This window comes from Staurois parvus, unplaced genomic scaffold (assembly GCF_062004578.1).
Source record: "Staurois parvus isolate SC_StPar_1 unplaced genomic scaffold, SC_StPar_1.0 ptg000056l, whole genome shotgun sequence".
NCBI classification, from domain to species: Eukaryota; Metazoa; Chordata; class Amphibia; order Anura; family Ranidae; genus Staurois; species Staurois parvus.
Genome location: NW_028317852.1, coordinates 272831 through 293202, shown reverse-complemented (window position 1 = coordinate 293202; position 20372 = coordinate 272831). Strand labels below are relative to the sequence as shown.

At 38.3% G+C, this 20372-nt stretch overlaps 1 protein-coding gene across 1 annotated transcript in view; it reads right to left on the bottom strand.

Moving 5' to 3' along the window:
* Positions 1 to 20372, bottom strand: part of TSPAN2 (tetraspanin 2) — a 226621-nt gene that overhangs the window by 136706 nt on the left and 69543 nt on the right. The window contains exon 2 of the mRNA XM_089668119.1: positions 2363 to 2468. Within this exon, the coding sequence (XP_089524245.1) occupies positions 2363 to 2468 (106 nt within the window). The remainder of the gene's footprint in view (positions 1 to 2362; positions 2469 to 20372) is intronic.

Genomic DNA, 20372 nt, shown 5'->3' with positions numbered 1-20372 from the left:
TATAGCGCAAAAAAATAAAAACTGCAGAGGTGATCAAATACCATGAAAGAAAGCTCTATTTGTGGGGAAAAAATGACATAAATTTCATTTATGTACAGCATTGCATGACCATGCAATTGTCAGCTAAAGTAACGCAGCACTAGAGCGCAAAAAATGGCCTGGTCAGGAAGGGGAGTAAATCCTCTGTAGGGCAAGTATACAAAAAGTGTTTTGGTTTCTTTTTTTAAATTAAATGTTCCTCTGTTTAACCCCTTATTAACCCTTAGTTTATGCTAATAAGTCCTAATTATCTCCTTATTCTCCTTCATTCAGCTATTATTTTCCTGCTGATTTTTTTTGTTAGTTTCTATTTTATTAACTAATAACTAACTTTTTTTGTTTTTGTTCGTTAATTTTTTTTACCCTTTTAACATATATTTATAAACAAGGACGGACTGACCATTCGAGGGCCCGGGATCAGTAGGGGCCCCATGAAATGCCCCTGGTACCTTTTTATAGGCTTTTTTGGGTGTGCTTTGAGTGTGGGCAGCCTCTTCTCTCTCCTCACCGTCCGGGCTCAGCACACTGCATAGGACTGAGCATTGCTCTCTGAACTTGCCTGCATGGCGCTCCTGCCAACTTTTGTAAGTTGGCAGGAACGCCGTGCGGGCAAGTTCAGAGAGCAACGCTCCGTCCTATGCAGTGTGCTGAGCCCGGACGGTGAGGAGAGAGAAGAGGCTGCCCGGGACCTAGTTTAGATTTGCAGTCTTGTTTGTCATTAAATGAAGTCTGTCCCATGCAAGCTGAAGTATAGAATGATGGATTTTTAAAAGTTGCAACACCTTCGTCCTGAAAACTGGACTGTATACTCAAGATGCTGAAAATGTGTATAGTCTGAAAAATGAAAATGGACGCAGCCACCACAATCAAGTACTGGATCCGGATGGGAGTTTGAGCTGTGTTGTAATTACCTTTATCTGGAGGAGACCTGAGATGAGTAAGTGTCACCATTGAGGGGGATTCCTTATGGATACCATCCAGTAACCAGATACTGCCTGTGAAGGATCCTGGGGTGATTCTGAAAGCGCCTGGCCCAGTGGGTCATAATAAGGAGGCGAGGGGGCAATTTAGCCATTTGAGCATTTCACCGTTGGTGTGAACGCACATTCACCTCATCACCTGCATGCGTTATATTAATTTTTTTTTTATTGGATCATGTCTTATACATTAAACCTTTTGTGGACTTTCATGAACATTTTTTTTATTTATGTTTCACTCTATTTATTGGAATATTTATTCACTTAAGTTCTTTGAGTGTTTTATATTTTGTATATTCTAGCACTTGTCACTTTGAACAAGTTGATTTATTCCCCAAATATTGGGACTCACGGTTGCTTTGCACTAGTCTGTGTGTATTTGTTGATCCCCATTAGGGAATTTTGGGGGGGTTGGTGTTGATGTTTGTTCCACACACAGGGTCCATTATTAAGGACCATTTGTTATCTCACGTTGTTCTTATCACGTGTTTATGTGGCACTTATTAGATCCAGATTGGATCAGATTATTTTATATTTATTTAATAGTTATTTACATTAATTTGTATATTTATGGTATATGTATTTATTTAATTTAGCGCTACACTAATTTTACAATTTTGCACATTCACTTATAAGGTTCAGGTTTGAGTGGTAGCAGCTTATTATATATATATTATTATATTTATCACTTACATAGAAGCGCAGGAGGAACTCTATCTCTTAAGGGTTTTTATACTGAGATGAAATGAAAGCTGCTATTGAGCCCAAGCAAAGTCAAAAAGAGTACTCAGATGAAAAAGTTAAAATGAAATACAGAGGAAACTCCAGGCAACTGTCAAATGCAAATAAACTACAAATGGAAGGTGAGACAGACATCAAGATCTGTAAGTCAACACAAGTCTCAATTCACTGTCAAAGCAGAACCTAGAGAACACACCTGAGAATAAGAATTAGACTCCATAATGGGCAGTAAGAAGGTCTAGGAAGGCCACCTAACCAGTATACGTAATACTGACATGTCAATGTGTACCTGCGTGTGGCATACCATGGATTAGGAGTATGCATCTATAAGGGCATGTATATGTACACAGAGTGATAAAGTGAATTAGGAGAGCAAGGATGATCCAAATTACTTTGATCCATTTTACTTTGACAAAAAGTAAAATGGATCTGGTAAGGCCACCAAGGAGAATTGTTAAATTGCATGATCAGTTACTTGCTACTATTTATTGGTTGTAAAAGACTTGTCTCTCCCAACATATAAACAATAGGAAAATAGTATGATGTACAATACAACGCAATGTAACAGATGGAAAGATGTTAAAATCCAATTATGTTCCACTTACCAACAAAAAAGAATACATACACCTCTTCATCACCATCGCTCAATTCTTTCATGTTCCCAGTAAACAGAAGCCACAAGCCAACAGCTACTATTGCGGATCCTGCCAGCTGCAAATGAGGCAGAAATGTGAGTAAATAAAATTATTATTACAGTCTATAAAACCAAAGCTTTAATTACATCTTTAATGCAGTCAAAGTGTTTAACTAAATGAACCTACACATTTCAGATACATAATAAAATGGCAAATAAAGAAGCCCCATATGCCAACTCCAAAAACTACCTGCAGTCAGCGTACAAAATGATCAGATCTGCAATAAACAAACATAGAAGCAACACCTATGATCCCAGGCTCATGAGACTGGATGGGGTCCAATGGCATTTGCATATTATTCTTGTGCTTTAAGAGGCCAATGAAGGCTTAGGGCAGTTTCACATTACTGTGCTGCGGTTTGGCAGCAGCGTAGGTGCAGCGCAGTTTTTGTGCAGGTTATTTGAGCTTTCCCATAGACTTCCATTAGATAAGGAGTTTTTTGGTGCATATTCTGAAAGTTCACCAAAGATGCAGCATACAGGACTTTTGGTGAGCTTTCAGAAAATGCACCAAAAAGTCCCAATCTAATAGAAGTCTATGGAAAAGTGCGGATAACCCGCACAAAAACTGCGTGGACATTGTGCTGCACCAGTGCTGTCCAAACCGCAGTGAGGCAGTGTGAAAGGGCTTTAACCACTTGAGGTCCAGAAGGTTTTACCCCCCTTATGACCAGGCCATTTTTTGCTATTCAGCACTGTACTAATTTAACTGGCAATTGCACAGTCATGCAACACTGTATGCAAATTAAGCTAAAATAGAGCTTTCTTTTGGTGGTATTTGATCACCACTGGGTTTTTAAAATTTTAATTATATAAACAAAAAAAGACCAAAAATTAGAAAAAAATTACTTCGACTTTCTGTTATACAACATATCCAACAAAATAAAATTTCTTCATAAATTTATGCATACATGTATCCTGCTACATGTCTTTGGTACAAAAAATCCCAATAAGTATATATTAATTGGTTTGTGTGAACGTTATAGTGTCTACAAAACTATGGTTTATATATGTAAAAATAGATCAGTCCTGATGTACTGATGGTCTATCTCATTTCTTGAGGCACTAAAATGCCAGAACAGTACATATACCACCCAAATCACCCTTTTTTGGAAAGTAAACAGTCTGAGGTATTTACCAAGAGGCACAGTAAGTTTTTGAAGTTGTAATTTTTTGTCACAATTTTAGTTTCTTAAAATTTGGCATTAGTGCAGTATCATCATATTTATTTCAGGTACTTATATAGCACTGTCAATTTACACAGTGCTTTACATACTATATATTGTACATTCACATCAGTCCCTAAATTCACACATTAGGTCCAATTTAGACAGGAGCTAATTAACCTACCAGCATGTCTTTGGAGTGTGGGAGGAAACCAGAGTACCCAGAGAAAACCCACACAAGCACAGGGAGAACATGCAAACTCCACACAGGAGGCGCCATGGTCAGGAATTGAACCTGTAACCCATTTACTGCAAGGCAGATGTGCTAACCACTAAGCCACTGTGCCGCCCCATCATATGACTGGTGTGGTGGTGACATGGTACAGGTGCCATGTGATTGCTGTGGGCCTATCACAGATCACAACAGTAACCAAGATGTTAATCAACAGAAAGCCACGCATGACAGGTTGTTTACATTGTTATCATGTGATCACTATGACCAATCATAGCGATCATACGATACCCGGTTACTGGCTCCAGGGCGCAGATTGCATGTTTCTAAACCAGAACAGGCACATTCACGTATATATACATGACTGAGCCTGCATGTGCCGCCCCGCCACAGTAAATGTACAGCTTTTAGTAAAGCTGGCCATAGATAAATCAAAATTCAGTTGGTTCAGCAGGGACTGGCCAGATTTGGATCCATATGTGGATGCCCCCCATTCGACACAAGTCGATCTAATGATTATCTTCTGCTGAAAGATCTAGTTGGAAAATTTTTCTTAATCAGCGAATTCTGACAGTGGAGAGTCCCTGCTGGCAAAACACAATGTCTCAGTGGGAAGGATTCCTCTGTCCACCTTGATTGTGTGGATGGAGAAATCCATTCATTTTTATTTCCATTAAGCTGGCTGGCTGGATGAAACAAAATGATCCATCTATGGCCAGCCTTAGCCTCGTACAGGGGCGGACTGACCATTTGGAAACTTGGGCACTGCCCGAGGGCCCGGGGTCAGTAGGGGGCCCCATGAGATGCCCCTGGTACCTTTTTCACAGGATTTTTTGAGTTTGGGCAAGGACACAGGGGCCCCATGATCCCCTATTGCCCGGGGGCCCCATGAGTTGTCAGTCCGCCCCTGGCTCCGTACACACAATGAGAATATCGGACAAATGATCATCAATTTTTTTGGGATGCTAGTCTCATATCGAAAGTTAAGAGGTTACTAAAGTTACTAAAATTCTTGTATGACAGAATAAAAATTAGGAAGTGATGTAATATATTGTATTTGTATTGTATTTTACAGTAGGACAAAATTTGTACTGATTAAACAAAAATTTTATGATCTGGTATCGTACAAGAAAAACATTTGTGCTTGTCCTTTTGATTAATTTCAGAAGAAAGCTGTGTAGTAACGATCAGGTTATCGTACGATCAGTTTGAAAGCGGTATTTTTTGTATGATTTTCTGATAGTGTGTGTCCAGGGGTCTCCAAACTTTCTATACAAAGGGCCAGTTTACTGTCTTTCAGACTTTAGGGGCCAGACTGTGGCCAGTGGGAGTAGAAAATATTTTGGCATTAGTGGGACTAAACAATGTCCCATCTTTGGTATTAGAGAGATGAATAGTGCCTCATCATTGGTGTCAGTGGGAGGAATAGTACTCCAGTGTTGGCATCAATGGAAGGAATAGTGTCCCATCATTGGTGTCTGTGGGAGGAATAACAGCCCATTGCTGGTGTCAGTGGCAGAAATTAGGTCCCATTGTTGGTGTCAGTAGGGGTAATAGTGTCCCATCATTGGTGTCATTGGGAGGAATAATGGCCCATTGTTGGTGTCAGTGGGGGAAATAGTGCCCCATCATTGGTGTCAGTGGGAGGAATAATGGCTCATTGTTGGTGTCAGTGGGAGGAATAATGGCCCATCATTGGTGTCAGTGGGAAGAAGTAATTGAGCATTACTCAACTATGGCCTCCCACTGAAACAAAATACAATGATCAGCATAAATAAGTACACACCAACAGACTTTACTTTCATTTCAGAATCAACATTTTCTATTGTGGGCACTATACCACAAAATACTCCCACAAATGCCAGCCATTGATTGCAAACAAGATTTGTTAATTTTCACACACAAAAAAGTATTTTTCCTAACAAATTAATCCAAGGCCATGTTGCAAAAATGAATACACCCCAATGAACGTCTTAGGAGCAAAGCTAAATTTTAGACAACAAAATCCTAATTAACAAGAATTCAACTACAGATGAGTCTAAATATTCATTAGACAGGTGTCCAGCAGACAGTTGATTATAAAAGAGCGTTACTTAACAAAGAATATCCCTTCCCATTCCATGCTGTCAGCAATAGCACCACATGGAAGAGAAATGTCACAAGACCTGAGAAAGAAAATAATTTCTTTACACAAGAAAGGTGAAGACTACAAGAAGATCAGCAAAGCTTTATTTATCAGTCAGAATACTGTAGCAAAAGTGATACAAACATTTAAAGATGGAACTGCAACGATCTCACAGAGACGTCCAGGGCATCCATAGGAGTTAACACCTCAACAGGAGCGTCTTCTAATGAGAAGCGTTGAAGAAAATTGTCATGCAAGTTCACTGCGATCAGCTAAAGAAGTAGAAAGCCAAACTAAGGTGATTGTTTCCTGTGATACAGTACGTTGTACAATGCAGGGGAATAGCATGCATGGGTGTCATTCACAAAGGAGGCCTCTCCTAAGGCCCAAGCACAAAAAAGCCCACCTAGAATTTGCCAGGGCCCATGCTGAAAAAGAAGAAGACTACTGAAACTCTGTACTCTGGAGTGATGAGACCAAGATAAATGTTTTTGGAACTGATGGCTTCAAAAATATATGGCTTCACAAAGGTAAGGAGTACAAAGAAAAATGCATGGTTCCAACAATGAAACATGCTGGTGGCAGTGTCCTTCTGTGGGGTTGCATGAGTGCTGCTGGTATTGGGGATCTTCATTTCATTGATGGTATCATAAATTCCTAGATGTACTGCTCTACTGCTCTATATTGCAACAGAAGATGCTACCATCACTCCGTACCCTTGGTTGTTGTACAACATGACAATGATCCAAAACACACATCTAAGGCCAATGTTGCATTTCTGAAGAAGGACAGGGTGAAAGCGATTCAGTGGCCAAGTATGTCTCTACATCTGAACCAAATTGAACACCTATGGGGAATTCTGAAGAGACTCAAATTTCACTGCACACTGTGAGCTTCTCTGAATGCATTTTGATATTTGCATAATTCCTCCTAAGAGTCAGTTTGCTTCCCTTGACAGGAGTACTGAAGCACGATGCTATTATGTATTCAGGAAGATATGTACTGTACATTAAGCTGTACAAAAATGGCAACCACCCCTATTTATAACTAGATTTTGAAGTAAGGTGCACATGGAATGGCTTTGCACAGCACAAGCAAAATGTCTTCCAGTACATTTACCAGCTAGCCATGAAATAAAACAAAATGGCACTGTCTTAACACTTTACGTTAAAAAATGGAAGTTTTAGTTGCACACATTTGCACATATATGTGGAAGCCACACTGCCTTATCAAGGCCTCCGTAAAGTGTGGTCCTAACGTTGATAATTTAGAGTCTTCACACTGGATTATATATAGCGATGGATAAATTAAAAGTAGGTATGCCTACTTAAAGGCACAGGCACCCATTGGAAGCCCAGCAAGAGCGCAATGGCAATGGAAAATGTCCACTGTGTAACCACCCAAATTTGTCAGAAATAAGGTATGGTTCAGCAGGGACCAGCCAAAATTTGATCCATCTATGGGCAGGCTGGTTGTACTGAAGTCGATCCATTGGTCGACTTCAGTACATCCAGCCTGTCCAATTTTTTAAATGTGATTAATACCAGTGGCTATACTCTTCAACAGTGATCACTGTGGGGGCTATTTACTAAAACTGGAGAGTGCAAAATCTGGTGCAGCTCTGCACAGAAACCAATCAGCTTCCAGGTTTTATTGTTAAGGCTTAATTGAACAGAAGGAAGTTAGAAGTTGATTGGTTACCATGCACAGCTGCACAAGATACTGAGTTCACCAGTTTCAGTAAATCTCCCTCGTGTTCTGCCTTTCGGCACACAATAGCGTGAGGCATTCCCCCATCGACATTTACTGTGTTGATGGGGGAATAGAGCTATTTTCTTTCCTTCTACCTATGGTATATGGAAAGAAAATGGCATCACATGGTGGAAAGAAAGAAATAGGTATCATCTATGGCCTGCCTTACAGGCTATGATCCTACCTCAACCTGGGACTGGACAATAAAGAAGAAAAAGCAGCGTACTGGGGAGCTTATCTCTCACCTAATATGTTCTGTTGTACAGGAGATTGCAAGATCATGATGTCAAGTCAATTCTGGTACTTACACTGCTTGCATTTAGAAATATTTTTATATTTAAATTATGTTTTGATATATACAGTGCAGCATTAATTTACATATTTTTTAATCTATCAGATGTTCTGCTTTAAATCAGACTGTTTTCCTAAGAAAACAATTAAATAAGTAGATGTGCCCCTGCACTCAGCATGTAAAAAGCAACCGCAATGTCAGTTTTCTGAAAAAAATGAAATAAAGATAAAGACTACAATTCCCTCCAATACAGGGTTGTATGGTAGTTATAATATATAGTAATTATCCAATGCCTGTTGGTCAGGATAGCAGAAGGAAAGCAGAAGGGAACATAATAAGGCGTATTTTATAGAGCAATAATGATGTGCAAACCGCAGTAACCCATAACAGCCAGCCAGGCTTCACTGTATTTCTTACTGTAATACTGTAATTACTGTTTTACTGTTTTTTTTACATGATAATTACTACAAGTGCATTATATTACTGAAATTCCCTCTTAAAATGCTTTCACTTCGTAATGATAAAATTCACCAAAATTATTAATATTTAAAAGTCAGTAATAGAAATCAAAATTTACACGTAATTTACAACATATTAGGCACGTTTTTTTTTTTCAATTTATTGTTTTTTAATTAAAAAACAAAGAATCCAACACATGATCCATCTAAATTTAACGCCTGTGGCTTTCAGATGATATCACTAGGGGCACTGATATTGTCAAAGCTACGATGACTTTCCAGAAACCTTAGGTCATTTTGTTTTCAGAATTTCCAGCATCATCAGGGTATCCTATAATTACAAGTCTGCACCACGCCTTGTAGTCAGTGGCTGCAAAATAAAAGATGTGCATGCGATTTTTGTGTTTTCCACTAGTCTCTGCCAGTCTTTCCGACTTCATAAGGCTGCCCAAGTGCACGTGCTTTCATCTGCAGCAGCAAACACTTCAGCCTGACTTTTCTTATTTCATCAAGATGAATGTCCTGGTTTTTTTTTTTTCTAATTTATGAAGACAAAGTATAACGAACCAAGCTCTATGATAGAAAGGACACTTCACTACACAGGGGGCCTCAATTCAACCAGAGATGCACATGCTGTGCTTTAATCCTTGGTCAGTGCTTTTGTTTTGGAAATATTTATTATATAAGGTGATTCTCAACTAAAGCCGGAGTCTGTGATAAAATGCTTTTTTTAAAAAATGTTTTTGTTTCCTTTCATACCTTATACAGCAGTACTCAGAGAGTGCAGCTAGCTCTCAAAACCAGTCAAGGCTCCATTACTTTATAGTATGCTGTAAGTTAACAAAGTGAGCAGCAAAGCTGGTCCTAACAAATGATAGCGACTTATATAAATCACAAGAACGCTGTACAGAAAAAAATCTGGCAAAAAAGTTCATATTTGAATACATTTTATTATTTTAGTACATAATTTAAGCTTTTTTAGACTACTGTATATCCTGTGCAAGTTTATTAACCAAAGTAACACACTCCACATATTTAACGCCTTTCCTGGCATTTCTTCCTAATATTTTAGCTGGTGACACTTTTTTCTAGATTTTAAATTTTTAACATTATACGCACATATAATGAATAATAATAATAATGAATTTTCTCTAAATGATTCCCCAATATTTCTTAAAATGTACTAACAATTGCTGGCAAAAAGAATCCCTGAGTGTATAAAAAACAGAAATGGCAAAAAAATTCCATGTGGAAAAAAATATTTCAAGTGCTAAAAATCATTCTATATTTATACAAACAACGTTTAAGCTATGCACCTTTGTACATTTTTTCTTATTGAACATAAAACATCAGTAAAATGGTCAGTGTTTTATTTATTATCTACTGTGCCGAGTTAAAATTGTGCACATTTGGGTCGTCTGTAATGGTTTACAGTATGTGTAAAGGTAAAATAAAAATAAACATTTTAAATTGGAAAAAAATCTTTGTACACTGCCAAAACCATGGTATAAAAATGTGTCATAAAATGACATACTATAAACAATCACTTGTATTCAGTATTTGTATTTGTCAAACATGTACTGTTTCTGGTACAGTGTTGTTAAGTATTTGTACACTGTGGCTACATACATTTGTTTTTATAAAATGCAAATGCAAATGGAAAAAAATAAAAAGAGGGTGCACCGACCTAGTGCATTATCGTTTAAAAGTATTTACTGAGAGAACAAAGTAAGTATCATACTCACAATGGACATAAAAAACACAGGCATATCACACTGATGTTCGATTCAAACAGCATCTGAGTCCATACGATGGAACCCTGGATGACCAACTGGCTAACACGTTTCGAGGACACAGCCTCTTCCTCAGAGCCAACCTGTTTTTATGCCTGCTTGTTTCCCACAGAACTCCAAGAGGAACATGATTTTCATATTACAGTAAACCTCTGTTTCCAATGTTTAATCAAATCGCAAAGAAAAATAAATAAATAAATATATATATATATATATATATATATATATATATATATATAATACTGGATATAAATCATTTGAAGAATTTACCAAAAATAGTTTTTAGGTTGCCTATTTTTTCATCAATGTCCATCAGCCTGGAGGAGGGATTTTTGATGTGCTGTATGTCACCCCACCTTAAATTGAGGTGTGGCACACAACAGAACTACATCTTCCATGATCCTTGGAAAATTTTGACAGCTTCTCTCAAGTAATCAGGAATCAATCAGGAAGGGAGAATACTTGCATTTTCAAATGGAAACTCTCATTTTCAAATGCTGTCCAATTAGGAGGTACAGACATACATGTACGGTCTCCACCCATCACGGGCATCTGTGATGTAATGACATCAGGGATGCCCTGTAATGGCTACACAAGAGCATTCTGATAGGCTTAGTGAAGGGGAGAGGACAGCGGGGATCAGTCATATAACCTGGAAGACAAATCAAGTCCAGTTTGGCATAGCTGGGTCTAGCTCTGTTGTGTGGGATTCAGACTTATCAGCTTTACTGATAAAAGCTTTGCAATACTCAAATAGTTATTATCTATTTAGATTAGAATAGGCTGATCAAAGTAGTATCCTCTAAACTTCACAATATGTCAAATAAAAGGCAACCTCACATGTGACAATCGTTTGATTTTATTTTTTTGGGGGGGCCTTTCAGGTAGGCTGTACTAGGCCCTGTGATTTCTAACAGCAACCCTACCCTGACCGGCCTTGCATTTCGCAAGCACCGCCTGGGACGGGTGTCTGGATTAATAATGGGCAATGTACAGGCAGTCATAACAGAAGCCTGGTATTCCGCTTCAGGTTTTTGAGCAGCACAGTGCCAAAATGGTTAGCATGTCCGCCTAGCACTACTCTGGTTTTTGGTTTGAATCCCAACCACGGTACCACCTGCCTGGAGTTTGCATGTTCTCGCTGTGCCTGTGTGGGTTTCCTCCCACACTCCAAAGACATGCTGATAGGTTAATTGATTCCTGTCTAAATTGGCCCTTGTATGTGTATATATGAAAGTAAGTTAGGGACCTTAGATTGTACGCCCCTTGAGGGTTAGGGACTGATGCGAATGTACAATATATATGTAAAGCGCTGCGTAAATTGATGGTGCTATATAAGTACCTGTAATAACAGTTAGGCCCAATGTACATGGGACACTTCTGAACGATGGAAACTGACTGCTGGAAAACGTAGGTTAAAAAAAGTCTGTTTAGCCGCGTTTGCATAATGTGTTTATACGCGTTTTTGTTTAGAAGCGTTTTTTAAAGATAAGCACAGGAGAACCTCCCAAATACCCAGAATGCACTGAAAAGTGGTAAATTATTAACTATTTCAGACTGTTTCAGAGAAATACAGACAGTAGAAGCAAACACAGCAGACACAGCAGTATGTGTTGAGATTAGCTTAGGTGTGAGTTGCTCGTTAACATTTCTTTTGTTGCCAAGGGTGGGAAAGGTGTCTGGTGGAGTGAGTCATTAAGGCAACAGGTCAGGGGTCTTTATGAGGAATTTGAGGTGAGAATGTTCATTAACATATCTTTTGTTTCCAAGGGTGGGAGAGGTCTGAGGTGTGAATTGGCCATTACAATGTGTGACTAGCTTGGTATGAACATCCTGTGTTCAGTGTTTTGTCCATTTGAGTACCTTGAAAATGCTTTGCATGCATTTTCATGATGAGAAAAGACTTTGGACAGCATCGCGAACTGGAAGAGTTAAAAAAAAATTCAGACGCAAACGCTTATAAACTCAATTTGCCGTGTTTATAGTTTGAAACATTGATAAAATCAACTGCTGAATGCAAGTTTTCTGCTTTAAAAAAAACGACTGTAAACTCACCCGGTCCTTGAGGACGTCGATGACGAAACGCGTAGGGCGGGGTTGATTGATGTGACGTCATTACGTTTTCCAGTGGTCTACGGCGCATGTGCGGAGTAGCTGGGTTCGTCTATTGTGTCTAACATGCTGTTGTTGCTGGTGTCGGCTGAGACACCGTTTGCTGTAAGTGCAATGTGTGCATATTAAATGAATCTATTTTAAAAGGTACTGCACTATGAGTTATTGTTTTTTCCCGAGTGCCTGGTCTAATACCCTTTGGATGTGTCTATAAGAAGTGGATTTACCCGACTGCAGAGTATTGCTCCCTGGAATCGAGTTATCAGCTAGTGTGTGCTGCAGAGTATTGCTCCCTGGAGATCAAGTCTTTTAAAGCCAATTATCATTTCATCAGCCTGCTGACCATCGCTCCCAGAGCAAAAGCGCTTTATGCTGATTTATAATATTATCAGCATCTAGCTCTGGTGAGTTACTTTAGTATTTTCTGGTGGTGGATTGTCACGGTTTTCTTACAAAGATTTTTTCACCTATACATTTTTTTCACTTTATTTGGCCATTTTTATTATTGTTTTTTCACTTTATTGGACTTTATTTGTCATTTATTTGTTTTGGGACATTTATTCACATATACAGTATGTGTATTTATATATTAGTTTTTTACTAGCGCAAATTATTTTTGTTTTTTGTTTATACACCTATTATTATAGGGCGCAGTTTGCAGCTGGTATAAGAGTAATTGGCCATTGGGCCATTTAAATTAGATTTTTTCTGTGGCGCCATTTATATTGTTTTATTATGTAAACTCAAATGCCTGTAAACAACTGTAAACAAAGATGTGTACTTGGACACATAGGAAAACATTAGGATGAGTTCAGGAGCTGCTGAAAAAAACGCTGAACAGCTCCTAAACGTGACTTTATCAGCTGCAGTGTACATGAGCCCTTACAATCCCAGCATGCCAGGAATGCTAGCTGTCTCATTTGTTTGTGCATTCATCCAAACTGTCAAACCATCAAATAGCTTGTGTCATAACTGATCACATGTGCAGCATCATGACAGTTGCAAAACAAACAGAGGCTAATGCCTAGTACACACGATGAGAAAATCGGACGACAAATACTGCTTTCGGAGCGATCGTATGATAATGTGATCATTAGTAAACAGCTTTCAGGAGCCAATCCCGACAGTTCATGTAAAAATATCCAAAGGGACAAGCATGAAAATTTTTTCTCGTAAGATAACAAGATAAAGAATTTTAGTTTAATAAATACAGTATACGTCCGTAAAAAATCGAATGACCAAGATGCACATGCTCAGAGATGGAAGAATACATAACAATACAATAGAATACATTATATCATCACGGGAAGCCGTATTCTGTCTAACGAGAATTTTTGTAACTTTAGTAACCTCTTTATTTTCAATATGAGACTAGCATGCAAAAAAACAGAACTATCGTCCGCCTGATATTCTTATCGTGTGTGTGTATGAGGCAAAAGATGGCAGCTTCCTTGGCTGAAAAGGATAGAATTTTTTTTAAAACGAGAATTATTTCTATTTAGATACCTAATAAAACAACCCCAATAACCCCTTCCCCACCTTTTCCTTTAGCATTTTTTTCTTTTGCTGATTAATTTTTTTATTTTATTTTTCATCTTTTATTTTTACCCCCTTTTTACCCAGTTCTAGAGAATGTTTGTAGCAGATTATTGTAGCACCATCTTTATTACACACTGTTATTCAGGATACTCTTGGAGTCAATTAAACCTACATGTTTCTCCCTGGCTACCAATCAGATTGGAACCAACAATGGAAGATTCCAGCTGGAGTGTGAAAAGGAGAATCTGATTCAGTGGGTAATACGAACAGTTCACATTTTAGATAACAGTATTAAAACAGCAAATCTCGTTAATAGGAAAATTATAAAGTAAGAATAGATTTTGGCTGTTTTTTTCCCACTTCTTTATTGGCTGTTCTAGTTTTCCCTAAAGAATGGAAATAAAACAACAGGAAATGAATTAGTGTTGAGCTAAAGTGAGATTACAGCTACCAAGTCCTTGTCAGTAGCACTGCAAGTTACATCCATTGTTAGAGTGGGGCGACGCACTCATCTCATGTCCTTGAGGAATGAAACACAGGAAGCCACGTTTAGTGGGAGTTTGGCTAGTGACAGCAAACACATGCTTTGCAGATTTTTTTTCACAAGAGAAACACCAAGGCTGCTAACATTTACTTATTTTACAGCTATGGTATTGTATACTCTTCCTGACATTCCTTACTGGTTGTTTAACATTACATTTTGCAAATTCTACAAACATGAAATTCAACTCATTTGTTTAAATGTTACTGTAGCAACTTCAGACAGCAACCTATACAACTGCCACCATTGACCATTTACCTCCCTGGCCGTATGATTATTTCAGATTTTTGGTGCTGAAAGTGGTACCATTATTTTGCATGGAAAATTGGTGTTTTATATTGTGGGCCTGTAATTTTTAGGAATAACTCACTGAAATCTGTCCGAACAAGAGTCTAGTAAACATTCCGGGTAGGATAAAACTTTAAACACGAAATCATAAATGATAATTTAATAAATAATCATAAAAGATAATGATATAAATTTAATTCAATAATATAATCAAACCAAAAACACTGAAATTTGAAATATAGCACCAAGTTCGCACATCGCTGAGCAGAATCGTTTTCAGTGTCTGATGACGAATTTCCCCACGAATCATTATCACTCAATTCTGCAAGTAGTTCTGATTTACTATCGCTGTTCTCTAGCTGATCTAAAACCGCTTTTGACCTAAAGTGACACTTTTTGGACGCCATGGACGTTTCTAAGTTTCCAGGCAGAAAGAACAGTCAAAATGCAGGCAGGGCACAGAACAAAGCAGTAGGGACAAAATGTACGTGAAATGCGTTGAAACCGTAATGTTTTACTATGTCATATTTGTTTATTAGAAAATGACAGTTTCTAAAATTTTTAAATTTGCCGCCGGTTCCGGCCCCTGTACGTCCTGACGCTCGCAGGGATCGGAACACGGAATCCGGATACCGGCATCGGCCAGAGGAGATGGCCGGGGACACTGCAGGGGACGCATCGTGGGAGCGATGGACAAGGTAATCGCTGCAGGGAATCTCTGAGCTTGCCGCATGGTAAGCCCGAGTGTAGCTCGGGGATACTGCTTGTGGTACTGAAATTTCACCCCGAGCTACACTCGGGAATACCGCCAGGGAGGTTAAATGCAGTACATCTTTTGCAGCATCAATCCAGGTTTAAGACACTCTAATCAGGTTTTAATTAAAATAATATTTTAATGCAATTAACCCCTTGACGCCAGCATAACACAAATATGCGGCCTCACAGAACTAGGCTTTTTTCCGTGGGACCGCATATTTTTGTACCAGTCTTTGTGCTGGGAGCGCACCACACGGTGCACTCCCAGCAAAAAGACCACGGTGTCACTGAGAGCACCGGGTCCCGTTCTAACGAACGAAACCCGGGACTCCCAATTCTGGGTCACATGATAGGTGTGATAGCCTCTGATTGGCTATCACAGTGATCAGTCACTGTGCAGCCCGGCCCCCTTGTTTTTTTTCTCTCTCTATGAATGGAGGAGAGAGATTCTCTTGTCTCTCAAAATTCTAATGGTGAGATACCCAGCCTAAAGTTCTTGGTTGTAGACTTACAACATGGAAATTATACAGAGAAATGAGGGTCCCATGCTTCTCTTGCATTTTCCATAATATAAAATATAAAACAAACTTATATCCAATTGAAAGGAGCTTGAGCCCTTTGCATAGATCATGAGGGTAGGGTGTAGACGGGAACTACTGAAGTAATATCTCACATCTACAGTTACAAAGAGATGCACAAGTTACAAAGTAAACAAATCCACTTGCATTCACCTTTTTGAGGTAACCCTTAAATGGGTTACTGCCATCATAAACTTCTACACTGCACTGAATTTTTCCATATACCCTCTTTTTAAAATATGCATTTTGGGTGTATCACATGTGTGGAAAAATACACTGAATAATTTGTACTGGAAAGGGAATAGAAGGTAAGGCCTATAGTTTTACACATACAGGTGTACCTCAGTTTATGAATTGAATGTGCTCTCCGGGATGTTTCATATTGCAAAAAATTTGTAAACCAAAACGCGGTTTTCCGTAGGAACGCATTGAAAACCAATTAATTCCAAAGGTCAGAAAAAAGCCAAAAAAAAGTCACTGTCGCTATAAGTCAGTACCATTTTTTTTATGTAATTACCGGCTTTTTTTTTCCTTCACGATAGCTCAGAGAATCAGCTGTCACTTTCCCCCCAGCTAAAAGAAAGTTTCCTTTTAGTTTATTTCCCTGAGTTAAAAGAAACATTGTTTCCTTTTAGTTTGTTCCCCGAGATAAAAGAAACAAAGTATCCTTTAGCTCTGGGGATAGTGACAGCTAATTCTGTAAGCTATAGTGATGAAAACAAATAAGGCAATTGCATTTAAAAATCGGTACCGACATATATTTTGAATTGCAAAAAAATTTGTAAAAAAATCATAAACGGAGGCATTTTTTGTTAAATGGATTTTCATTCGTAAACCGAAAATTACGTGAACCGAGGCGTTCATAAACTGAGGTACACCTGTATATATATATATATTAAAATGCCTTCATTTAAATTTTCCCATGCATCTCATTTCTAACAAGAGTGGTAAAATAACACAATCCAATATGCTGATTTTAAACCTGCAGCACTTTCATGTCCTCTCAGTAGCAGTGGTGGCCACATGCATCACAAAATGGTATTTTTTTCAAACAGGAAGTCAACTCTCATGATTGACAAGCATGATCACGAAATAGATCATGCCTTCTTGCCAATTGTGGTATAGAACCAGTGTTGCTTCTTGAATTAAACCACTGTTATGGCTAATGTTCATCCCTCGATATCCACCATGGCGCAAACTACTGCCTCTCTGCTTGTTTGAGGCTGTCACACAGTTTTTACCATCCTTTTCAGCTACCAGCATTGTCTCAAGCAGTTTATTCATGATAAAACTCTGTACACATAAAATGCAGTGCTTCTAATACTTAGTCATGGACATAGTCATGGACATCAGGAAGACTTTGTCAGGGCTGATGTCTTCCTGAGGACGAAACGTTTTGGGGGTAGCTTTGGCGTGTGCCGTCACCACGTTCTGGAGGGGCGGTGGCCATATTTTTGGTTTGAAACATTTTGCATTCAATGCTGGTTGTTTTAATGCTTGATGTACGTGGATCCTTTAATACATTTGCTAAAACTCTATTAAAACAATTGAGTACTGTCCATGATACTTTTTTATTTGCACTGACATATAATTCTGAGGACAAGCTTTCGGGGAGTGTCCCCTTCTTTAAGGTCCAAGCAGTACTATACAAAATACATACAAATACATACAAATAAGCTTGGACCTTGAAGAAGGGGACACTCCCCGAACGCTTGTCCTCAAAATTATATGTTAGTGCAAATAAAAAAAGTTTCATGGACAGTACTCAATTGTTTCTGTCGCAAATGCACTAACTAATATGGCTACAATCACCTCAAGCTAAAACTCTATTGAAATACTGCACTATGAGTTGCTTCTGTTTTTTATCCCTCATTTGAGCATTGGATGGGAGCTTCTCCAACTTTTGAAGATCTTTAAAGAGGAGGAGCATTCTTTATCTAAAAGAAGATTCTCAATGAAAAATACCTGCCTTATTGATTCCTTATTTACTGCGCATATTGACCGATATTATACAGTCTGAATGTCCGGTAAGGGGCTTATTTATTCGGGTGTTTGGTGACGGCTTACGACTTGAGAATCTTCTCCTACAACCTGTTTCATTCACTTGAGGATTTATTTGGACTCTTATGTTGACATTTTAATGCAATATTAATTAGTGCTGCATTTTTGTTATTCAAAGATATGCTTTGCTCATGTACAGTAGACCAAGATAAAAAACATTATTCAGGGTCAACGTCAATAGGCTTTGTACTGAAAACGCAGAGTACTTTTTACATCAGTATAATACCCTTCTGAGATTATTGGAAATTCATTAAAAGGTGTATTTGGCTTACAGTTGATCTTCTTCCGACCTGCATTAACTTGTTTCAAGCTGCCTTTACATTGTTATAGACTTGTATGGGTGGGGGGGAGATAAGCAGTTCTGACATGACTATGTTGACATTGGGCCTTAATGCCCTCTGTCTAGCTGCTCATTCTCATTCTTGCCAGTGGACAGTTTTTAGCAGGCATGTGCATAAATGGTTAATACAAGTTAAAAACAAAATCTGCATTCTTTATATTTTGCATCATTTACTACAGAAATGCTGAACTTTCTTGTTATAAGAAACACATTTCAATATATAACCTAAAATTCTGAGGTCGTTTTTTTTTTTGACAAGCAAATGTATTTACATTTCTATAGGGAAACCTCACCCAATTCATCACCCGATGGGCACATAGAAAACACTGCCAATCTTCAATGTTTCTGTTGCTTAGTGAATTCCTGTCAGGATTTTACAAGGAGAAGGAAACTGTGAACTGCCGTCACTTCTGTTCCTAGCATCAATGAATGTTTTCTCAACATCCTTGTTAACTGGCCTGTGTTACTAGATGGTCATACAGCATTACTGACAGTCAGGAATTCCTTGCATGAACTTCCAAAAAGCCGAACAGAGACATTCGTGCTGCTCTGTACTATTTAGTCTGAAACTATAGCAACATCAAAGGGTAATGTGAACGATAAAAAGCAAGCTTAGCACTATTTAAGGGCTTCTCTCATTTCCTCTGTATGCAAAACCACACGACTCTACAGATAAGGTATTAGAGTGCATGCCTGGCAATCATATATATGAGACAAGACCTAAAACCTAGAAGAAAATGTGGCTTACTAGTCATACTCCTCCGTCAAAGTATAAAGTAAACATGTGCAACTGCCTATAGACCAGTGATTGTCAATTTATGAGCTAAAGAGGGCCTCAAATCACCAAAGGACTGCACATAAGGTTCAATATATATAATGTGTACCAATGTGGTGCTGCACTAATAAATGCACTGTATAATAATCACAATGTGAATAATGAACAATACACCCCCCTATAAAAACAATACCTGAGTATCTATGTGACTAAATAAACAGCATATGTGAAATTAATAAACCCCAAAAATAACAAAAGAAAAACACCTCCCCTTACTGGGCTAGAATTAGAAAATAATTTCTAATAAATTATTAGAACAGAGAAAATAAATGAAAAAATTATGTATATATACACATACACACAATACGTGCCGTGATAATGAATATAGAACCATATAAACGACACCAGTAAATAGATGCAATAGAGTGACACAAACGCATATATAACCTACATGCCCAAGACCAACTAGTGTATAAAGAAAATAACAGTGATCCCAATGGGGGATATAAAACAAAGTGAATCCGTGAAACCACAAAATTGTGGTAAACATGAGAAAGGTAGAGGAATCAGGCTAAACGCCTCTGAACAACTAACAATCACTGAATAAACAAATATGTGACCCCTCTACCGGGGATAAATGAATAGAAAAATTAGGCTATATTGCCTATAGATAATGAAGTGATACCTGACCCAAATGGAGGTTCTAAATTAACATGAAAATACGTGACACCAAACACTGCCTCACACTATCCATAAAACCTCATTCATAAATCCTCAGTGGATAAACCACCAACCAACATGAACTTAAAAGTCCAAAACTTAGAAATGATAATGTGTCCTAAATAATAATCGCAACCGTGAAAGAAATGTCCAATTAATTGAAAAAGTCCAGAACAGTTCAAATGATGGAGGTGTTCTGTAGTCCTGTAATCAATGTGAATATGAAACAAGATACTGTGAATCCCACACTAGGTGCAATGGCCCCTCACCTCCATGCGGTGACCCTACAGGGTCAAAACGCCTTTTGGTACAAATACCAACGGTCTGGAACCCGGACCCTCTCCAACGGATGTAAGGAACACCGCTGTGTCAGTTTCCCTCACTGGTGGGCAA